Below are 17,467 nucleotides of genomic sequence, written 5' to 3'. Positions count from 1 at the left end.
AGTCCTGAAGGTGTTTTCTTGTGATGGGTGGGGGATAGAGCAGGAGGCACCCAGCCGCAGTCCTAATGAGATTTTTCCCAGGTTTGATAGAGTGCCAGTAGCGCTGCCATTGCTCTAGAGGCCTGCCTCCACTGAGCCCTGGCGCACGATCAGGGGGAGCTGTCGTCGGCCGCATAAATTGTCAGCCTGTGTGGTGGGTCGTGGAGGCAGACAGCGTAGAGACCAAGAGACCTTGTGGGACTTTCCCACAATCACATACAAGTACATATTATTTGCACTTTAATGTACCCCTTTGCTCTCAAACACAGACTCACAGCAGAAAAAAAAATTGGCCCAGTGGATCTGTGTCTGCAGAGCCAGAGTCAGGATGATGCTGGAGTCAACTTTGTCTTAACTCACCAAGCCGGTTCTGTGCCAGTATGTGCTTACTGTCTTTTTTGCTTTCTGGGTCTCGCGCGCTCTCTATCCAGAGGAATGAGACGAAAACATCATCATAAGATATGGACCTTGAAATGCACCTTTTCACTGTGATGAAGAAAATGATGATTCTGAGGGCTGTCATATTCAACTTGTGAGCCAAGTTGAAAATGGTCGGTGTTGATAGCAATGTGGCATTTTCAAATTCAGTTTCCTTAAAAATTTGGCCTCAGGCTGTCCACATAAGGATGTAGGGTCAAGGCTACCACTTTTCCATCTAAACTGCATGTTGGTGAATTACAATAAATTTTTGTTACTGGAATGAAATTTATTTTATTTAGCATGTTATACCCACTCACCATATCTTTGGCCTATATATACAGTATATTACACTGACCACCACATCTTCCTTCTGGTTTAACACCAAGTTAAACCAGAAGGAAGACATGGTCACTTCTGTAAGCTATGTTAATCACACACATTGCCCTTGATCTAAATTTAACAGCTGTCTAAACATATGTTGTTGACAATTGATAATTAGTTTGCTATAGTTGACATTAATCAGTGAAAAGGCTGCTGTTGAATGAGCATTCCTCGCTGTAAAGCTGATGTCAGGAAATCATACTGACGGGAACAGAGAGGTCTCTAGTCTCAAAGAAATAACTTAATATAGTGTTTGTTCAGTAAATAATGGTATTCTTTCATATGCTAATCTCTCTCTGCTATTTCCAAATTCATATTCTTAAAGTGTGCTATTGATGAGGTTTGCCAAATACTTCCAATGGCCAAACCAAACAGGCCTTCAGGCCGGCGAGTGATGCAGTTGGGATGTCGTAATGGGGCAGGCACACTGTGTTCTGTGTTTAAGTCCAGTAATAAATCACTTTCTGTGAAGGGGCTTGAACAACTTTAAAACACACAGGGGCCATACAATCCCATCTCCTAAAGGTGCAGAAGAACCTCTGAAGGACCTGGCTGCTGTTAAAAGCAGAGCACTTTATGTTCTGGTCTCCACAGAACATTTAACATCATGTCTGGAAAATTGTTTTAGCTTTTCCCAATTGCAATAGAAAGATGCTTGTTTGTGCCCCGAAGCCAGCACCTCTGAGCGAATCCTGCAGAGCGTCTGGGAAGTGGGACCACACTGTTTGGACCCCAAGCTACAGAGACAATCAACAATATGTAGCAGCGTTGATAAGCAGCATATTTGAATCATGTAGTGTTGGTTCTAGATCATTACTGCCAATACTGACTCCTTACCACCTAACATTTTTGTTGTTCAAGCTGTGGTTGAGCTACGGTGGGTGGGAGGGTGGGGTGGCTTCTCGTTTGGCCTCAAATGCTCTCCTTCAGTGGCCTCTGACCTTTGAATTAACAAAGGTCTCAAGAGAAGCCATCATTGGCTCATTGCCGGACCAAAAGAGATTGATGGCTCTTTTGTGGTTCCCGTTTTACATACATATATTCATCATGGTCATTGAGCATGCATACCATGTGGGCTGGAAGTTAGCGAGACCCAGTTTTCAGATTCACTAACTGTTTGCAAATGTTGCATCAGCAGAGCCTCGTCTTTACTCATTAGTTGAGAAATCACTTTAGAGGAGGGTGACCAGCTTTGCAGTTTTGGGCAAATCCACTTTGAGCTCTTTCATTTAAATCAAACTGAAGGGAGGAAGCTCAAGCCTTAATTCACTGTGACTTAACAAACTGGGCCGACTGACTGTCTTGTCAAACACCAACTTTAACATGCAGTTACTACAGCTGTTGCTACTATTGTTAGTGCCCCTTCTCTTACTTCTTCTTTAGTATGTAAGAATGTACCTCTGTTTTCTGTCCTTTACCAAAGATACTCAGTCTTTTGATGTCTGTGAAATGTAATTTATGTGCCGCCCCCAGTTTGCCATATTAAAGATTGGATTACAATATTTGATGCTTTTTCAAAACCTAAATTTAATCTCTATTTTTTAAAACAACGTTTGATGTAAAGTAATGCTTTGCATAATTTTTGTGCATTTGCAGCACTTTACAGAAAAGAGCCTAACCCTAAAAGAAAACGTTGTGAACTTTGAGGTGTGGCTGAAGAGAAAACCAATTCTGTCAAAGCTTCGCAGTGACAGAATCGTTAAGTTCGGGCAATATGTTAACTTTTTTTTTTTCGCACATAGCATTGGTGCTACAGAGATAGACAGCTTATAGCAGAAGCCACAAAATTCTGTTACCATCTCTAAAAACAACCACACGTAGTGCACTTCATCACTTACGCAGACGTGACTGGCAAAGGACATGAATGTCGCATACAGGCCACCATTCAGACCATCTTCTTTATTTGCCTGTACTGGTAAATTGCACGGACATAACACCTCTTGCTATACAAAACATCCAGATATTACTCTTCAAATGAGGAGCACAAATCTCAGATGAATGTTTTAGCACTGTTTCAGATGGTCACACAAAGCTGCAGTGCACAGTGATACCATGGTAATTTCCATCATTGCATGGACGGATGTTTTCATAGCATGTGTGACATATATACTGCACTGCACAGCCCTGTAAGTGTATTTCTCAAATTACTGGTAGATTAATCTCCTTCCCGTGGGTCTGAATCGTGCAGGCCGAACTGTTACTTCTGCTATTAAAACATCTCTTTTCTGGAGCCAGGCAAAGAAATGTGCCTCGTTATTCTTGTGACCAGCAGGCTGGTGGGAACACAGGAAACTCAGAAACAAACACTCCTTATTTTTAGAACTCCTACATGTTATTTTTTGGTGCAGGACTATTTTATCAATCACCGCTAAAGCCAGAAACTAGAAAGGCTGAGAGAGAAGGTGGTAGTGTGACTGAGTCAGTCAGTCTGCTCTTTAGAGCGTGTATGGAAACAGATTGTGAGGATGAGTGTGTCAGATCAGGCGATTATCTGAGGAAATAGATGCAGGCTTTGGCTCAAAGCTGTATCATCGTAGAAGCCACATTGCTCAAATATTACCATTTGTTCTTATGAAACAGAAACAGACTTTATCCCCGACATCGTTGCAACTTTAAGGTTTCTTCATCAGGTTGTGAGAACTTTTTGAAAAGTGTTGTTTCTTTTGTTTCTCATTTCTGGTTCCTTGTATATCCATTACTGTTCAGTGGTCAGACTTTGCATGAGAGGAGGAAATGTATGTGTGTGTGTGTGTGTGTGTGTGTGTGTGTGTGTGTGTGTGTGTGTGTGTGTGTGTGTGTGTGTAAAGTAAAAGAAACCATGGGATATTTTATACACTGACCAGAGCAAAGCCCAGAGTAACCCTTGCAGACTAATAATACAGCTCCAATCCATCACCACAGACAACAGCCAATTAGCACATTCCTCTTCCCCCTTTTTCTCATGTTCTTGGCTAACCCCTGAATAATGTTGAGTCATTCATCAAAACAAGAAAAAAAAAAAGAAATACATTAAAGATGCTGTATCCACATATGTGTGTGTGAGAGGAATTGAAGGAATGTTTATTGTGGAGTGGTGTTATTTTTTGTGGGGCTACGTGGACACAGAGGCCAGCGTTGATGTTCCCACAGACCATTACCCCACTCACATCGACAGAGTGACTCAGGTCATAGCAAGCACCATGAACGCAACAAACACTTGTAGAACTAGCTGTCCTCCATTTAACATAAATGAATGGAAATAATACATCAAGTCTGAACTATTTATTGACAACCTGAATGGTTAATTTAGCTGGCAGATGTGCAAAATGTGTTCTTCTGAGAAATGAATGCACTCATGTAAATCATATATAAGCTTAAGTCTGAGAAATGTATCGTTTATTTATATATTGTTGAGCCGCTTGTACAAGTTCATAGTTCTGCTGTCATTTGTCTGCATTCTGTAGTAACACTTATGTAATCCTGCAATTCTCAGCTGATACCTCCTGATCACAGCAAAGCTGAGCAGACCACATTAAACCAGCTCAGGACCAGGGTCATGAAGCCAGATGGGAATGTGTGTAGACCCGTTCATCCCAGCAAAAAACACAGGCGTATCCCAGGTCCCTGCTTTGGGGTATCAGTCTGACAGCCAGGCAACCAGTCAGTTTGCTGTATTCTCTATGAGGCCACCCACAGCTGTGCAGCCTGACCGGCACTAGTCTGAGGAGTGTAGGATCACACCATCTGACCTTCTACCTCTCTAGATTACACAGAAATCCCCTCTCACACTGTCACAGCCTCGCCTCTGAAACGCACACACACACACACACACACACACACACACACACACACACACACACACACACACACACACACGGATATGAGCTCACCAGCACTACACTCATATTCAAGCAGGCATTCCATGAAGCGAATTATTAATTATTAACATTAATTATCACCCACAATAACACTGCTGTTGACGTGTCACAGCAGAGTCTGTGTGCAATTCATCCTGTTTTTTGATGACTGACAGAAATGTTCTTTGTGGTAGTTTGGGTGCAATGGAAACCTTTGACATGAGGCCAGTGGTGGGTCTTTGAATGTGTGTGTATGTGTTGGACTATGTGTGTATAGACGTGTGCATGTGTATGCGTTTGTCAGCCTGTGAGTAATGGTTTTTCAGCCAGATGACAGTAATGCCACACGGACACCTGAGCCAGCCTTTTCCATAGTGAAGCCCAGAGGATCACATGTCCCTCCAGTCTCTTTGGTATGCGCTAACAGACAGAGCTGCCAGGAGAGGGGGCCCGGGTGAAAACAGTCCGGGATAAAAAACAAGCCGCCGAATGTATCGCTGCGACGATAGCACGCCACCGAAATAGCCTTACTACCAGCCTTCTTTCTCAAAATTCCCTGCAGGGCCAGCGGCAGCGATTTAGATACTTCTTTCATACTTTCAATTCTGACTGCCAGTCTTATGCTCAATTTGTCTCAGTCCTGCAATTACCGTCCTCTTAAACTTTCCGCTGCTGTTTAAGTTCAGCACACAGTTGTCAAACTTTGTGCATATATAGATATATAAACGCTGTAATTTCGATTCGGGCATGTCACTCTGCGTTGGAACGCTATGCTGTGGATTTGCACCGTTAAAGATGTTTGTTTTTATGTGACAAAAATATGATGCTTCTCTGTCATATGACTTGAAACAGTGATATATGTGTCTTGTCCTGTCTTTTTCTCTCCACCAGGACTCCATGGATGAAACATGCGCAGAGGGGATCGGTGATGAACACTACCGTTTGGAAGGTATGTCCCCTGCTCTTCATCGTCATCAGCAGCTCATTTCACTGAGTTTGCTCCCCTTTATTTTGATTTGAATGAAAACCTGCAAAAAGGCTCTTTGCAGTTTCCCTCCAGGTACTTGTGTGGCTCTTTTTTGCAGTTGTTCATCCTTTCCCCCTCGGCTCCACACCCATTCTCTAAGCCCCAGCAATGTGCTGATGAGGTCCCCTTTACCTTCCCTTCTGCCTCTCCACCTCCTCCGACTCTCATCCGCCCCTCATCCGCCCCTCCCCCCGCAGTGCTCTGCAAAGTGCCTCCATTCCTCTGTGTTTTTTCCCCAATGTGATGTGATCCTGGATTAAGAGCTCTGGGAGGAAAAAGTCTCTCCCTCCCATTTAAAGACAGAATTGGACGTGAGGTGGAGACAGAAATGAAGAGTTGAACAAAACCAGCCCAGAATTTGGAAGCGTGGCAGAGAATTCATTTTTATTTCATCTCTGCTTCCCTGGGTAACAGACAAAGAAGAGAGACAAACGAAAACGCGACTGATAAATTGCATATGATATGATTTTTAGTCACTGGGCTGAGCCTGTGTCTAGATCGAGGTTGTCCTCCCTTCAAGACAGATGTTACTAATTAAAACAGGCTGCTCTGTTCATTCTCAGTGATTAAAAGTTGAAGCCTAAATAATTTGCGTCAATAAAATATCCCATAGATTACGTGTGAATGTTTACATAATACAAATCATTTTATCTTTCAAGTTCAGGTTTATAAAGCAAACTCATTCACTGACAACTAGAGGCAACTGTGTCACGTTTGTGGGTGGAGAAACGTAAGTTGGGTGAACTGTGGTCTCAGGGAGAATGGGACACGGTTTTGCTGCTCTGCTCAGCAGTGCAGGAGAAGCTGAGTGGAGTCGAGTTTAAACCTTGTTTCATACCAGCATATGTCACACCTTTGAAAATGGTGTCAGAGTTTGGACTTTATAAGCCAGAGGTGGACATTATTTTCTCTTCCAGAGAAATTGTCAAATGTTTGATCTGCAGCTCCTGTGTTCATGTCCACCAATGAAAAACATTTGTTATCTCAAAAGTTCTTCATTTCAGTTTGGAATGTTCACCTAGCGAGCCATTTTCTACCTTCTGAGGCGCACTGAGACCCAAATGAAGACAGCTGTGGAGGATTCATGATGTCCCCTGCATGAACTGTTTTTAGCGCAGTGATCAGACCCCTTGTCCACATGTCAGACAAAAACAAATACAAATGAGAGAGAATTCAGTGAGAGCAGCGATGATAAGACACACAGGCAATCCTTCTTTCTTCTGGGTTTGAGCAAAAAAAGAATTTGTCGGCAAAAACTGCAAAGTAGGGAAGAAGGGCTCAATGATGAAAGCGTCTTTAGGATACTACATTGGTACTGCAAGCATGCATGAAGAATAGCCTACGTGGGCTTTTTCTTAAGCTCTGTTAAGCTTTTGTTAACAAGGAAAGAGTTTGCTGAAGAGAGTCTTGTTCATCAGCACCTTGTTTCAGATTATATTACAGACAGCACAGTCTACCCCTCTTGGTCCCAAAGAGGCTAAAGCTGGATGATTAAAGGCCTTGCTCATGAGTACTTTAGGAGGAGAAAAAGTTCCGATCACCACAAAATCCATCCCATCCTGGCCATCCCAGAATCAGCTTAGTACCCAGCACTGAGCTGCCCCAATGTATGAGGGAGGTGGGCAGGCACGGTTACGTGTTATATAGTAGCCTAGCTAAGCTGGGTGTGATTGCTCACAGTGTGTGGCAGCTTTCCTGACCTGCCTTTGTTTCTGCGTGTGCGTTCCAATGTATGCATACACGTGTGTGTGTGTGTGTGTGTGTGTGTGTGTGTGTGTGTGTGTGTGTGTGTGTGTGTGTGTGTGTGTGTGTGTGTGTGTTTTGTGGCAGGGCTGCTGGAACAGGCTTGTCTTGGAGGGTGCCTGCCTCGGCTGCCCTCGTCTTGCCCCTCAGATCTGATGTGCAGCCAATCCTCTGGCTCAGCTCCTCTCATAAAGAGCCGGCTTATGTCTGTGGTGGAGGAGTGGGGAGAGGGTCAGAGGGGGAGGAGGGTGATAGCAGATTACTGTTACTCCTCCCGGCATTTCATTAGCTCCGAGATAAGCATCTCACCACCATATTGAGCCTGCTACGGAACAGATTTGCCCTCGCACACAATGTTCCCTTTGAGCACCTCAGATGATCAAACAGCGGGACCCCAAATGCTGCTCCTCTCCAAAAAGTTGGTAAAAGCTCCCTGGGATGATGCCTTTCATTACTGGCATTTTCCCCTACCCAGGGATGAGACAGGTCTGCTTTGATCTGCTTTGGATCAGGAGGAAAGAAATTGGGCTGTTGTGTCTGCTCCGTTGGCGAGCAAACAAACAGTGTTTCAGATTTGACTTGGCTTAATTAATTAGTGATTCTGTTTTACAGCCGGTCTGATCTTCTTCCAAAAGGTTTGAGAATGGGACTTCAAAGTGTGGCGGGAGGAGAGAGGAGCAGAGGGAGGGTAGAGAGAGAGGGGTGTGGTCTGTGTGGGTTGATGGGTGTGTGCGTGGCCTGCGGGACTGTGATTGGATGAACGAGGGGCTGATGCTCAAAGCTAATTGACCAGCGATGAAGCGCACAGGGGCTGCGGCTGGGCGAAGGCTGTAACTAGCTTCTGCGAAAATACACATAAACATATATGAGGATGAAACGAGGGGGTGAACTGTAACTCACAGAGGCTCACAATGGAGCCGACATGTACACCTCCCAATTCTCAGTCACATGTTGTGTGTCTGCGGCCTCACGTGTCAAACAAATGCTAGATTTCAAAGCAGAGAAAGATATCCGGTGGCATTACATCTGGGCCGACATCCAAAACTAAAACATGGAACCAGACAGTGACGGTTGTGTTATTTTTGTCCACCAGGATGGACTGCCTTAGAATATAGCGTAATCCAAAAATGCACCAGCATTAACTGTGGCCATATAATGTTCATTTACCCCTGTCTGACACAGTTTTAATATATGCAATCATGATTTAAGGCTGCTAAAATGTTTTAATTGGATTACTAGAATGGACTGTATCCTTGTAAGATGTTTTTTTTTGTTTGTTTGCTTTCTCTACCCTTTGTGGAGTCCCACCCAGCGTGAATGCATTCAAAGTGTAGTACAGTCAAATGATCAGTGACTTCTACAGTATCTGGCTCTGCACAGGTCCTCAGTTTAAATGCATATGACAAATTAGTACTCCCCCTGGAGCGCCTGTCTTTGCTGTGTGTCTGAATGGTAATTTACGGTGAATGTCATTCCATGAAATGATGAGCTCTGCTGCGCTGAGCCGGGGACTCGGGGGTCTCCTATAGGCCTTTTGATGTTCGCTTGCTGTTTCCGAACCACCATTTATATATCCAAATGCCACCTAATATTCTGTCATGTTTTAGACATGTTAATGTCATTCAGTTTTATGTTTGACATCCCTTCTCAGTGTGAACCCAGTGGGATATATATACTGTAGCTAAGAGCTTAAAAACTATTACTATATGTGTGACTGATGAAACAGCTTCTGCCACTGGAGAATGACAGTCTGTCTCAGTTTCAGTATTTTTTCTTTTTTCCTTGGATTGACATTTTGGATTCCAGTTCCTCTCTGGATGTCGCTGCTTTGACTCAACATTATTTCTGCTCTCTGGAATGAAGCAGTAATGAACTGGCTACCTGATGCGAAACACTGCAAAATAAGGCACTCATTCAAAAGTTCAATGAGAGCACCATCTCTCAAATCTGATACAAATGTGGTATAAATACAGCCTAGAGGTTCAGTGCATTTCAGCAGCAGAACAAAATTGTTCTGATTTGCAGGATGCAACATTTGAAGTTGGTGATGCTGCCTATGCATTATTTATGCTTCGCACAAGAGAGCCTGCACTGCCTTTAAAATACGACATTACTAATGAATGTGTTGATATTAATATAAAAGTACAATTTCAGAATACAGGCAGTGAGACAAAAGCAGTGAGGAATTTGGCTGTGTTATTTCCCACCAGCAGCTCCTGAATGTGTGACACATCTTAATTGCGGATGCCAAACTCGGAAGTTGGAGCTTACAAGGAACACTTGAAGGCGACGACATATCCTCAGGTTATGACTGCACCCAACGTTTCCATCCTCAGGCTTTCTCTTTTATCTTTGCGTGTGTGTGTGTGTGTGTGTGTGTGTGTGTGTGTGTGTCGCTGCAGTGGCTTTACCCCCAGAGAAGACAGACAGCTGCTGTGTGGAGGAGAAGATGCAGGAGAGGGACAGCCAATCTCCCGCAGGGCCACAGAAACAGCTCCAGTTTGAAGTGAGTGTCAACAGCGAACAGGACGTTTATTACTTCCCCTCAGGATGAAACTAGGGCAGTGGTGGGACACAAATACACAGTCACACACACACACACACACACACACACACACACACACACACACACACACACACACACACACACACACACACACACACACTAAATGATGCTGATAGTTCAACGCTGCACTGTTTCAGGAGTTGGAGTGTGCTGTCTCTGTGGAGGAGGATAACAGGCAGGAGTGGACCTTCACCCTCTACGACTTTGACAACAACGGCAAAGTCACCAGAGAGGTAATGATCTGCTGCTCCCAGCAGCGATTCATCTGGAGGAATAAAGCTTTGCTGAATGAATGAACAGTAAACATCCGTCAGCACCACACAATAGCAGGAATTCCTTTAAAAGGTATTTAGTTAGTCTGCTTTGTTGCAGGCCATAGCAAGTTAAGAGTTGTAGTGTGATATGAGGCCTTTAAAAAAGTACATTTTCTCAGTTTTATTGTGTTACAAAAATGAAACAATATGAAAGAAACATTTTGAATACACAAATTTGAAATGTCACAAAAATGTTGTGGTCAGCAGCTCTCAGCTATGAGACACCCTCCTTTTTTGGGAATGGGAACGAATCAAAAACTTCCCCTTCAAACCTTATTCTGGCTTCACCGCAGTCCAAAAGGAAAGTGAGGAGAGACGTTACAAGCCTCTAACCCAATCTCACTCCTAAGAACCAATTCCAGTGGCATCTGTGTGTTTCTGCTCCTGCGAGGTACCTTGTGGCTTGCGTCTGCCTGGTACAGATCTGAGAGAACATCCAGAAAGGCCCGTGTTTTTTGAAAACAACTTGAAACAGCGCAAAGAGACTGGAGCTGTCCTCTGTGTGGTTGGCTGTGCAGTTTTTTTGGCATTGCCTGTGGCTCCATGGCTCATGAGACGTCAGGCGGCGGCTTGGAGGGGGAAAGAAAAGCTTTCTTCTCCAACTCGTTTTTTTCATCCCGTCACACAAATAAAAAACAGAAGGAAACCAAAAATGACACAGCAAGCTTTTACTTTATTTCCTTTTTTTTTTTAACAGTGCATGTGTGTCTGAAACCAGTATGTGGAACCAGTCCCCCAAGAATTCATAATAGTCCTTTTTTGTTATGAGAGAATACTACAGTGAGTGAAAATCATGCTTTGTGCCTTAATCTTCAGCAGTTCTGTCAAAGGAGCTCTAATGGTGAAGCTGTGTTGCCTTCTAAAGTAAATCACTAATGAGATAATGAGACACTATGTGAGTCAGTTCAATTCACATCTGTACCAGGTGAGATTTTTTATGGACAATTAGAATCTGGTTTGCTATGAAACAATTGAGCACAGTTGCTAACGCCCAAGGGGAATCATTAGCTCAGCAGGGTGCACAGAACCACTCACCAGTGCAAGATATAGCTTTTAAACAGCCGCTGCATTATTAAGAGACTTCATTATTTTATGTGCAAATGAAGCACTTACCTTATTCACTTTTAATTTGAAAGTATTGATGCTGATAATTGCTTTATTTTTCTTTGTTCCTATAATTCTCTCTGTCTTTTTAATAATCCTTAGTCACATGGGAATATCTGTTTGCATGCTTGCGTGTTCCCACATGTGTGGACATGAGCTGCTATGTATGTAGAAGTGTGTTTGAGTTTATGTATACATGCTGTACTTGTAATACGTGCATTGAATGGAAAGTGTGTGCAGGTGTTGCTTTCTATGCAGATGTAATTTTAAGAGACACTGAGGCATTAGACAGAGACATTGTAGAGCTCACACAGCTGTAACACGACTCATATGGGGCCTGACATGACAGTCAGCCTCTGCTGTTGCCACCAAGACGTTTCTTTTTCATGAATTTATAACTTGTCTTTACACCACGTCTGATCGCTCCACTTGGAAAGCTGAAACTAAAACAACTCACATCAGTGCGTTTCTCCCTGCACTTCTTTAAATTCCTAGCTAGCACGAAGTTTATGATACAGAGTTTTAATGCGCAAAGCTGCAGAATGTTGAATTCACACAGGAAAGTGATAAGAATAGTCTCCTCTGTTCCTTTTTTTCTTGATTTTTTGAAAACTGAAAATCTGTGTCTGCACCACCATCACCGAGAATCTGCAAGAACCTTTTCGTACTTGCCGATCGAATGATTGTCATCTCAGCTGTGTATCAAACAGGCCAGATCAACTTCAGCCCTCATGTCCTGCAGGATATCACCAGCCTGCTGCACACCATCTACGAGGTCGTGGACGCCTCCGTCAACCACTCTCCCAGCAGCAGCAAGACACTGCGGGTCAAGCTCTCGGTGGCTCCTGACTCCAGCCAGCGGTGGAGGAGCTGCACGCAGGGTGCGGCAGGTATAGCTTGCATTAGCACCATGGGTGGGGGCGGAGGAGAAGAGAGGGCATTTTAGGGTCCCCCCTAGAGTTGCCTGCTGTCAGCTCACCCAGAGATGTGTTTGTTGTCATGCAGAAAGGCGCCTGCTTCAGGCCTGTCAGAGCTTTGTTCCTTGCAGTCTCGGCGTCGCTCCATCTCTCCCACTCAATGGGGTTCATTTTTAATGACGGGGGGAGTGACAGAGCTAAGAGAGGGCCCCCCTCCCTCAGCGCCTTCAAATACTCTGAAAGAAACCTTAAGAGATGTGCCGAGTCCTTTTGATAACCACAGCCATTTTTCTTTTCTCCAAAGTTCCCTTTTTCTCCCCTCTTCTCCCCCTCTCCTCATTCCGCCTTCTCAGAGCTGCCGGGAAAATATAGCTACGTTCAACTTAACTTTTCTCACTGACGACTTGGTAAACAAGTAGTCAGGAAAAATAGCTCAAAAAGTATATATTCCTGCGTGTTTGTGTCCTATTGTTTCGGCTATAAATATCCGTCAAGAGATTCAAACAGAGCAAGCTTTGAAAGTATTGCCGATTGCCTTCATGCTAATTTGAAACAGCATCAGATCTCGCGTCCTTAATAAACTATTTCTGAAGTCTGCATGTTTTTTATTTCATTCCGTGCCTTATAAGAGGCTGGGAGTAGAAAATAGAATAAATAAAGCATTGTTGTTTTTCCTTTTCTATAGATCTTCAAAGTAAAACCCAAAACAAAGGTTGCTTTCTTCTGAGGCTTGTGTGACTGTTGTCGTGTGTGTGTGTGTGTGTGTGTGTGTGTGTGTGTGTGTGTGTGTGTGTGTGTGTGTGTGTGTGTGTGGCTGCTCTGTGTAGCTCTCTTTGATAATAGCCTCCCGTCTTTCACACATGCACAGATATGTCCCACCCCAGAGAGAAAAGTGACAAGTGCATAGAAGACCCCAAGAGTGCAGACAAGAAGACTCGAGCACTCCTCAGGTAAGCCCACCTCCCCTGCATGCCTCAGTCTCTATTGTTGAAGCTTGTGGTGTTTACAACAATGACAAGAAGAAAACCGACGTTTATTCTTATCTTATTGTTGTTATCATACGTTTTCATTGTGTCTCTGATTGCACTGGAACATCCACTTCATGAAAGAGGGAACCCAAAACTTTCTCATTCAAAGTGGCCAGGGCCAGTGGTTGTTTGAGGAAGGATTCACACTTGGGAGCCGCAGTCGGCCTCTACTCTTTAATTAGTTTTGCCCAAATGAACCTCCGCTGTCCTGAGGAGGAGTTGACTGTGGAGGAGAGAGTCAGCTGTCTTACTGCACTGCTCATATACTCCCAGTTGAGGTTTAAACCTGTGATTTTCCAGTCACAGTCTCACTTCTCTAACAATTACTCTGCTACTGCCTGATCATAAGGAACACTTGTTTTACTTTCTCCAAACACTACCATACTGAACCTCTCTGGCCCAAACTGCTACCTAATGAGAGGTGCCGCTCGTGTCCACAGGCGCCACCACAGTGACCACCACACCCAGCCGGGCTGCCAGCGCCACTGTGTGGATGAGAACCTGGAACGCAGGAACCACTACTTGGACCTGGCAGGCATTGAAAACTACACATCCCGCTTCGGAGCCGGTGAGTGGACTGGGGCCAGGGGTGTAGAGGGGGAGAGGTGGAGGGGGAAGCACAGACCGTGGCCCTTTGAAGCTGCATCCAGGGGCCCTCATTACTGCGGCACCTGCTTGGAGCCATTAGGTGGAACTACCAGCCCACTGAGCTCCTCGCCAGTACAAACATCTGGGCTCAGGCAAGCACAATACATCAAGTGTTCAAGGCTAAAACCCATCAACAGAACGGGCTGCTGTGAAGTGAAATATTAGGTCTAATAAGCAGCAGCCTTGATCTGATGGTCAGTGATGACATGTGATTATTTTAATGTGGGCCCTGTTAGGAAAGTGCTAACAGAGATCTGCTCTATGTCACATTGTGTTGGGGCTCTTTGCATGAAGAAAGAATCTGAAGCAAAGCTGCCAGAATCTTATCATGGAGCCAATTAGTGGATCTTTATTATTGACCTGCTGGCACAATAATTTACACATAATGTGTTATTTTTCTTGCTGTTTTCAGGGTTTTGAGATCCCATGTAATGAATTTCGACATTGACCAGTGGTGTGACAGAATTCTTGTTGCTTCTCAGAGTTTGTTGTTGATGCTTCTTCCTCAGTTAAAATAAAAACACGTGTGTATCTCCCTCACAGCCCCCGCCACTGAGCCCACGAAGGCCGAGCCTCAGACCCGGTCGTCCAACCAGACTCGTTCTCGCTCCCATGAACCAGAAAATGGCCACTCCCATTCCCACCACCGTCGCTTGCAGACTGCTGTGGACACTGTTGCTACAGACAGCCTCCACCCCGCCCCCCGTACACGAGGCCAAGACTCAGGGAAACACGCCCTCCGTTCTCCTAAGACCCACAGCCGCACACCTCCCGCACAGATGAACGGCAGGGTGATGAGAAGCCGAGGTGTCCCTCCTCCCCCGGCGCTACCCAGCCAGACCCCCCCTCATCAGTCCACAGCCCCCTACCGCAAGCACAAGCAGCGGTCCAAGGAGACTCAAGGCTACAGGGCCTTAGGCTCTCTGGCAGCTCCAGGACCAGTGATGGAGAAAGAGCATGTGAGGGACCTGCCCAGCGTGCTGCTGTACGACGGCGGCCTGGCACAAGTGGTGCAGCGGCATGAACATCACCACCACCACGAACACCATCACCACTACCACCACTTTTACCAGTCGTGAATTTCTTTGCCTGAGACAGCTCAGCACTACTGCAGCCCTGTAAAACCCAGCTGGGCCAGCGGACACCGACTGCCATGAGCAGTCAAACGCTGGGGAACCTTACGTTGTGCAGCACTGCAGTGGCTTTGTAGTGGACACAGGACATGAGTGGGAGAGGAGGATCATGGGAGGGGTGTCCCAGTGCTGGGAGGTTTATATTCAGTGTTATAAAGAGTTTGGTCAGACATACAAAAGCTTGGGTACGCAGCAGGACAATGATTCAGGGCCACAGTGCGGCCAGGACTGAGGATCACAGCTGGGACTAGAGGAGCATATAGGAGCAATTTAATAAACAACCCAGAAGTACCTCTCCCCCTTGACCCTGTGATCCTCTACCTGATGAACTGTATGGCTCCAAACCAGCACCACAACCTTTCCAGACCACTAAGCCAAAAGGTTTTTGAGGAAAAAGAGAGATGAGAGGAAGACAGACTGTGATGTAAAGATGAAAATATATGAAGGAATATAGGTGATAGGAGAACAGGGCATAGTGTGTGTGTGTGTGTGTGTGTGTGTGTGTGTGTGTGTGTGTGTGTGTGTGTGTGTGTGTAAAGCAGCATGTGAATGTGTGGGCGTAGCAAGCATGTGTGTGTGTGTGTGTGTGTGTGTGTGTGCGAGTGTCACGACACTGGTGTCTGTTGAAAACCACTTTAAGTGCGCTCATGGGTGCGTGAGTATTTAAAGCAAGCTGTCTGGCAGGTTTTTGAAGATGAAAAAGAAGATTCTGATTCAAGCACGCAATACCCCGTAAGCAAAAAGAGGAAGGAAGAAGCTGAAGCATGATAAGTTAAAAAAAGACAAAAAAAGAACAGAGATCCCAAATCTGCTGCTACCTCTAATTTTATCCTAATTGTTGTTGTAATGTTGACTTTGACTAAGCATTCAGAGGTTATTTTCAAATTACTTCCAAACTTTTTTGAAAGAAATCGTCGCAAAATCTTCAGTACTAAAGTCTCGAAAAGCTCCTTACTTTTATGAACTAACATTTACTGTACATAAGGTATATATTGTTATTGATTTTCTAAGCTTTATTGATAATGTGATATCTTTGTATTCACTATCTGAAGCTTTTATGTTTGTTTTCCTTCACACCTGCATTTTATAAGACCACTAGGAGCCTCATTTTGACTAGAAAATGTCTCACCATGTGATAACTGTGATCTAGTATTAACGGCCGAATGACTAAAATCCCAACTCTCAACAGTTCTGTTCAGCAGCTTGACCTCACATCACATACCCAAAACAAGCATACATGTTTGTATGCTTGACTGTTGATATCATGGAAACATAAAAACAAACAAAGGAATTATTTCAAGCTGCATGACTGGTGCACAATACATATGCATACCATACATATACATATAATTTACATTTGAATGGCCTTCATGCTGTTCATGTGGACTGCTGTGTGCTTGTGTGTGGGTTCTGCATCCAGACAAATGAGAAGAATAACAAATGAATCTTTGCAGCTTCTATAAAATTACACATATTTTTAGAAGTTCCAGCCCAGTTACTGCCCTAAAATAGATCTGTTGTAAAGCTCTTGTCACGTTCCTGCAAGTCAGACTGTGCTTGTAACAAAAGCTCTTTTTCATTTGATTGTCCGAGATGTCGGCTGTTAAATCATGTTTCCTCAGTCCCATGATACACTTGAAAGCCAAACTGCAGATGGTGTTAGTGCTTTTGGCATATCTGCATAAACTGCACCCTTGTTTCATCCAGCCAGTTAGAGGTTGGTGCATTCATTCATCAGTATGGAGTTTGACCTTTAAAGTGAGTTTTTTTTTTTTTTTTTTTTTTTTTTTTTTTTTTTTACAGTTGTTAATGCAGGGAAGTGCTTTGCTGAGCATGCATGTCATCTTTCACCCTGTTTCAGATCCACAGGTTTACTTTTTGGACTTTCCTTTTCCTACTTCTGTGCTAGCTCTCTCCCTAACTCGTAGCAGCTCTCGTCCAGCCCTCGGCCTGGCTCAGGGTCACACGGCTGCTCCCTCTGTTTCCATGGCATCTTCCTGTCCCCCAGCTGTCAGCAGGTCTTTCACCGTGCTGCCATGTGGCCTCAGAGCTCAGCCAACAAGGCTCTGTTTGTGGTGCAGCGGGGCGATGGCTCTTTCAGCTGTCCCATTCCTCTGGTGCTGGATAACACTGGGCCCGGCCCACAGTCTCCACTCGACCCATAACTCACCATTGCTGCTCACCTGCCAGCACCAGGCACTGTCTGTTCATCCTGCCCCATGGTGCTTGACGGGTTGCTGCCATAAGCATGCAGGTGTTTATGCCACTGATGCGTGAGGCATTGAGCAGACAGTGTAAGGGTGTCGATCAG

At 44.6% G+C, this 17,467-nt stretch overlaps 1 protein-coding gene across 2 annotated transcripts in view; it reads left to right on the top strand.

The window, feature by feature from the left end:
• nkd1 (NKD inhibitor of WNT signaling pathway 1) overlaps positions 1-15,950 on the top strand; it is a 29,506-nt gene extending 13,556 nt beyond the window's left edge. Inside the window, exons 4-10 of one of the 2 annotated variants that reach the window (XM_070964456.1) lie at positions 5,568-5,625; positions 9,849-9,952; positions 10,150-10,245; positions 12,173-12,311; positions 13,216-13,297; positions 13,816-13,943; positions 14,567-15,950. In XM_070964456.1, the coding sequence (XP_070820557.1) occupies positions 5,568-5,625; positions 9,849-9,952; positions 10,150-10,245; positions 12,173-12,311; positions 13,216-13,297; positions 13,816-13,943; positions 14,567-15,102 (1,143 nt within the window). In that variant the 3' untranslated portion in view covers positions 15,103-15,950. Of the gene's footprint in view, positions 1-5,567; positions 5,626-9,848; positions 9,953-10,149; positions 10,246-12,172; positions 12,321-13,215; positions 13,298-13,815; positions 13,944-14,566 lie in introns of both variants that reach the window. The other variant, XM_070964448.1, reaches the window with a different exon arrangement.
• Positions 15,951-17,467: the final 1,517 nt, after the last annotated feature.

Source organism: Chaetodon trifascialis, chromosome 1, assembly GCF_039877785.1.
Source record: "Chaetodon trifascialis isolate fChaTrf1 chromosome 1, fChaTrf1.hap1, whole genome shotgun sequence".
In the NCBI taxonomy this organism is placed as follows: domain Eukaryota; kingdom Metazoa; phylum Chordata; class Actinopteri; order Chaetodontiformes; family Chaetodontidae; genus Chaetodon; species Chaetodon trifascialis.
Note: the sequence above shows the minus strand (reverse complement) of the source record. Positions and strands in the feature narration are given on the sequence as shown.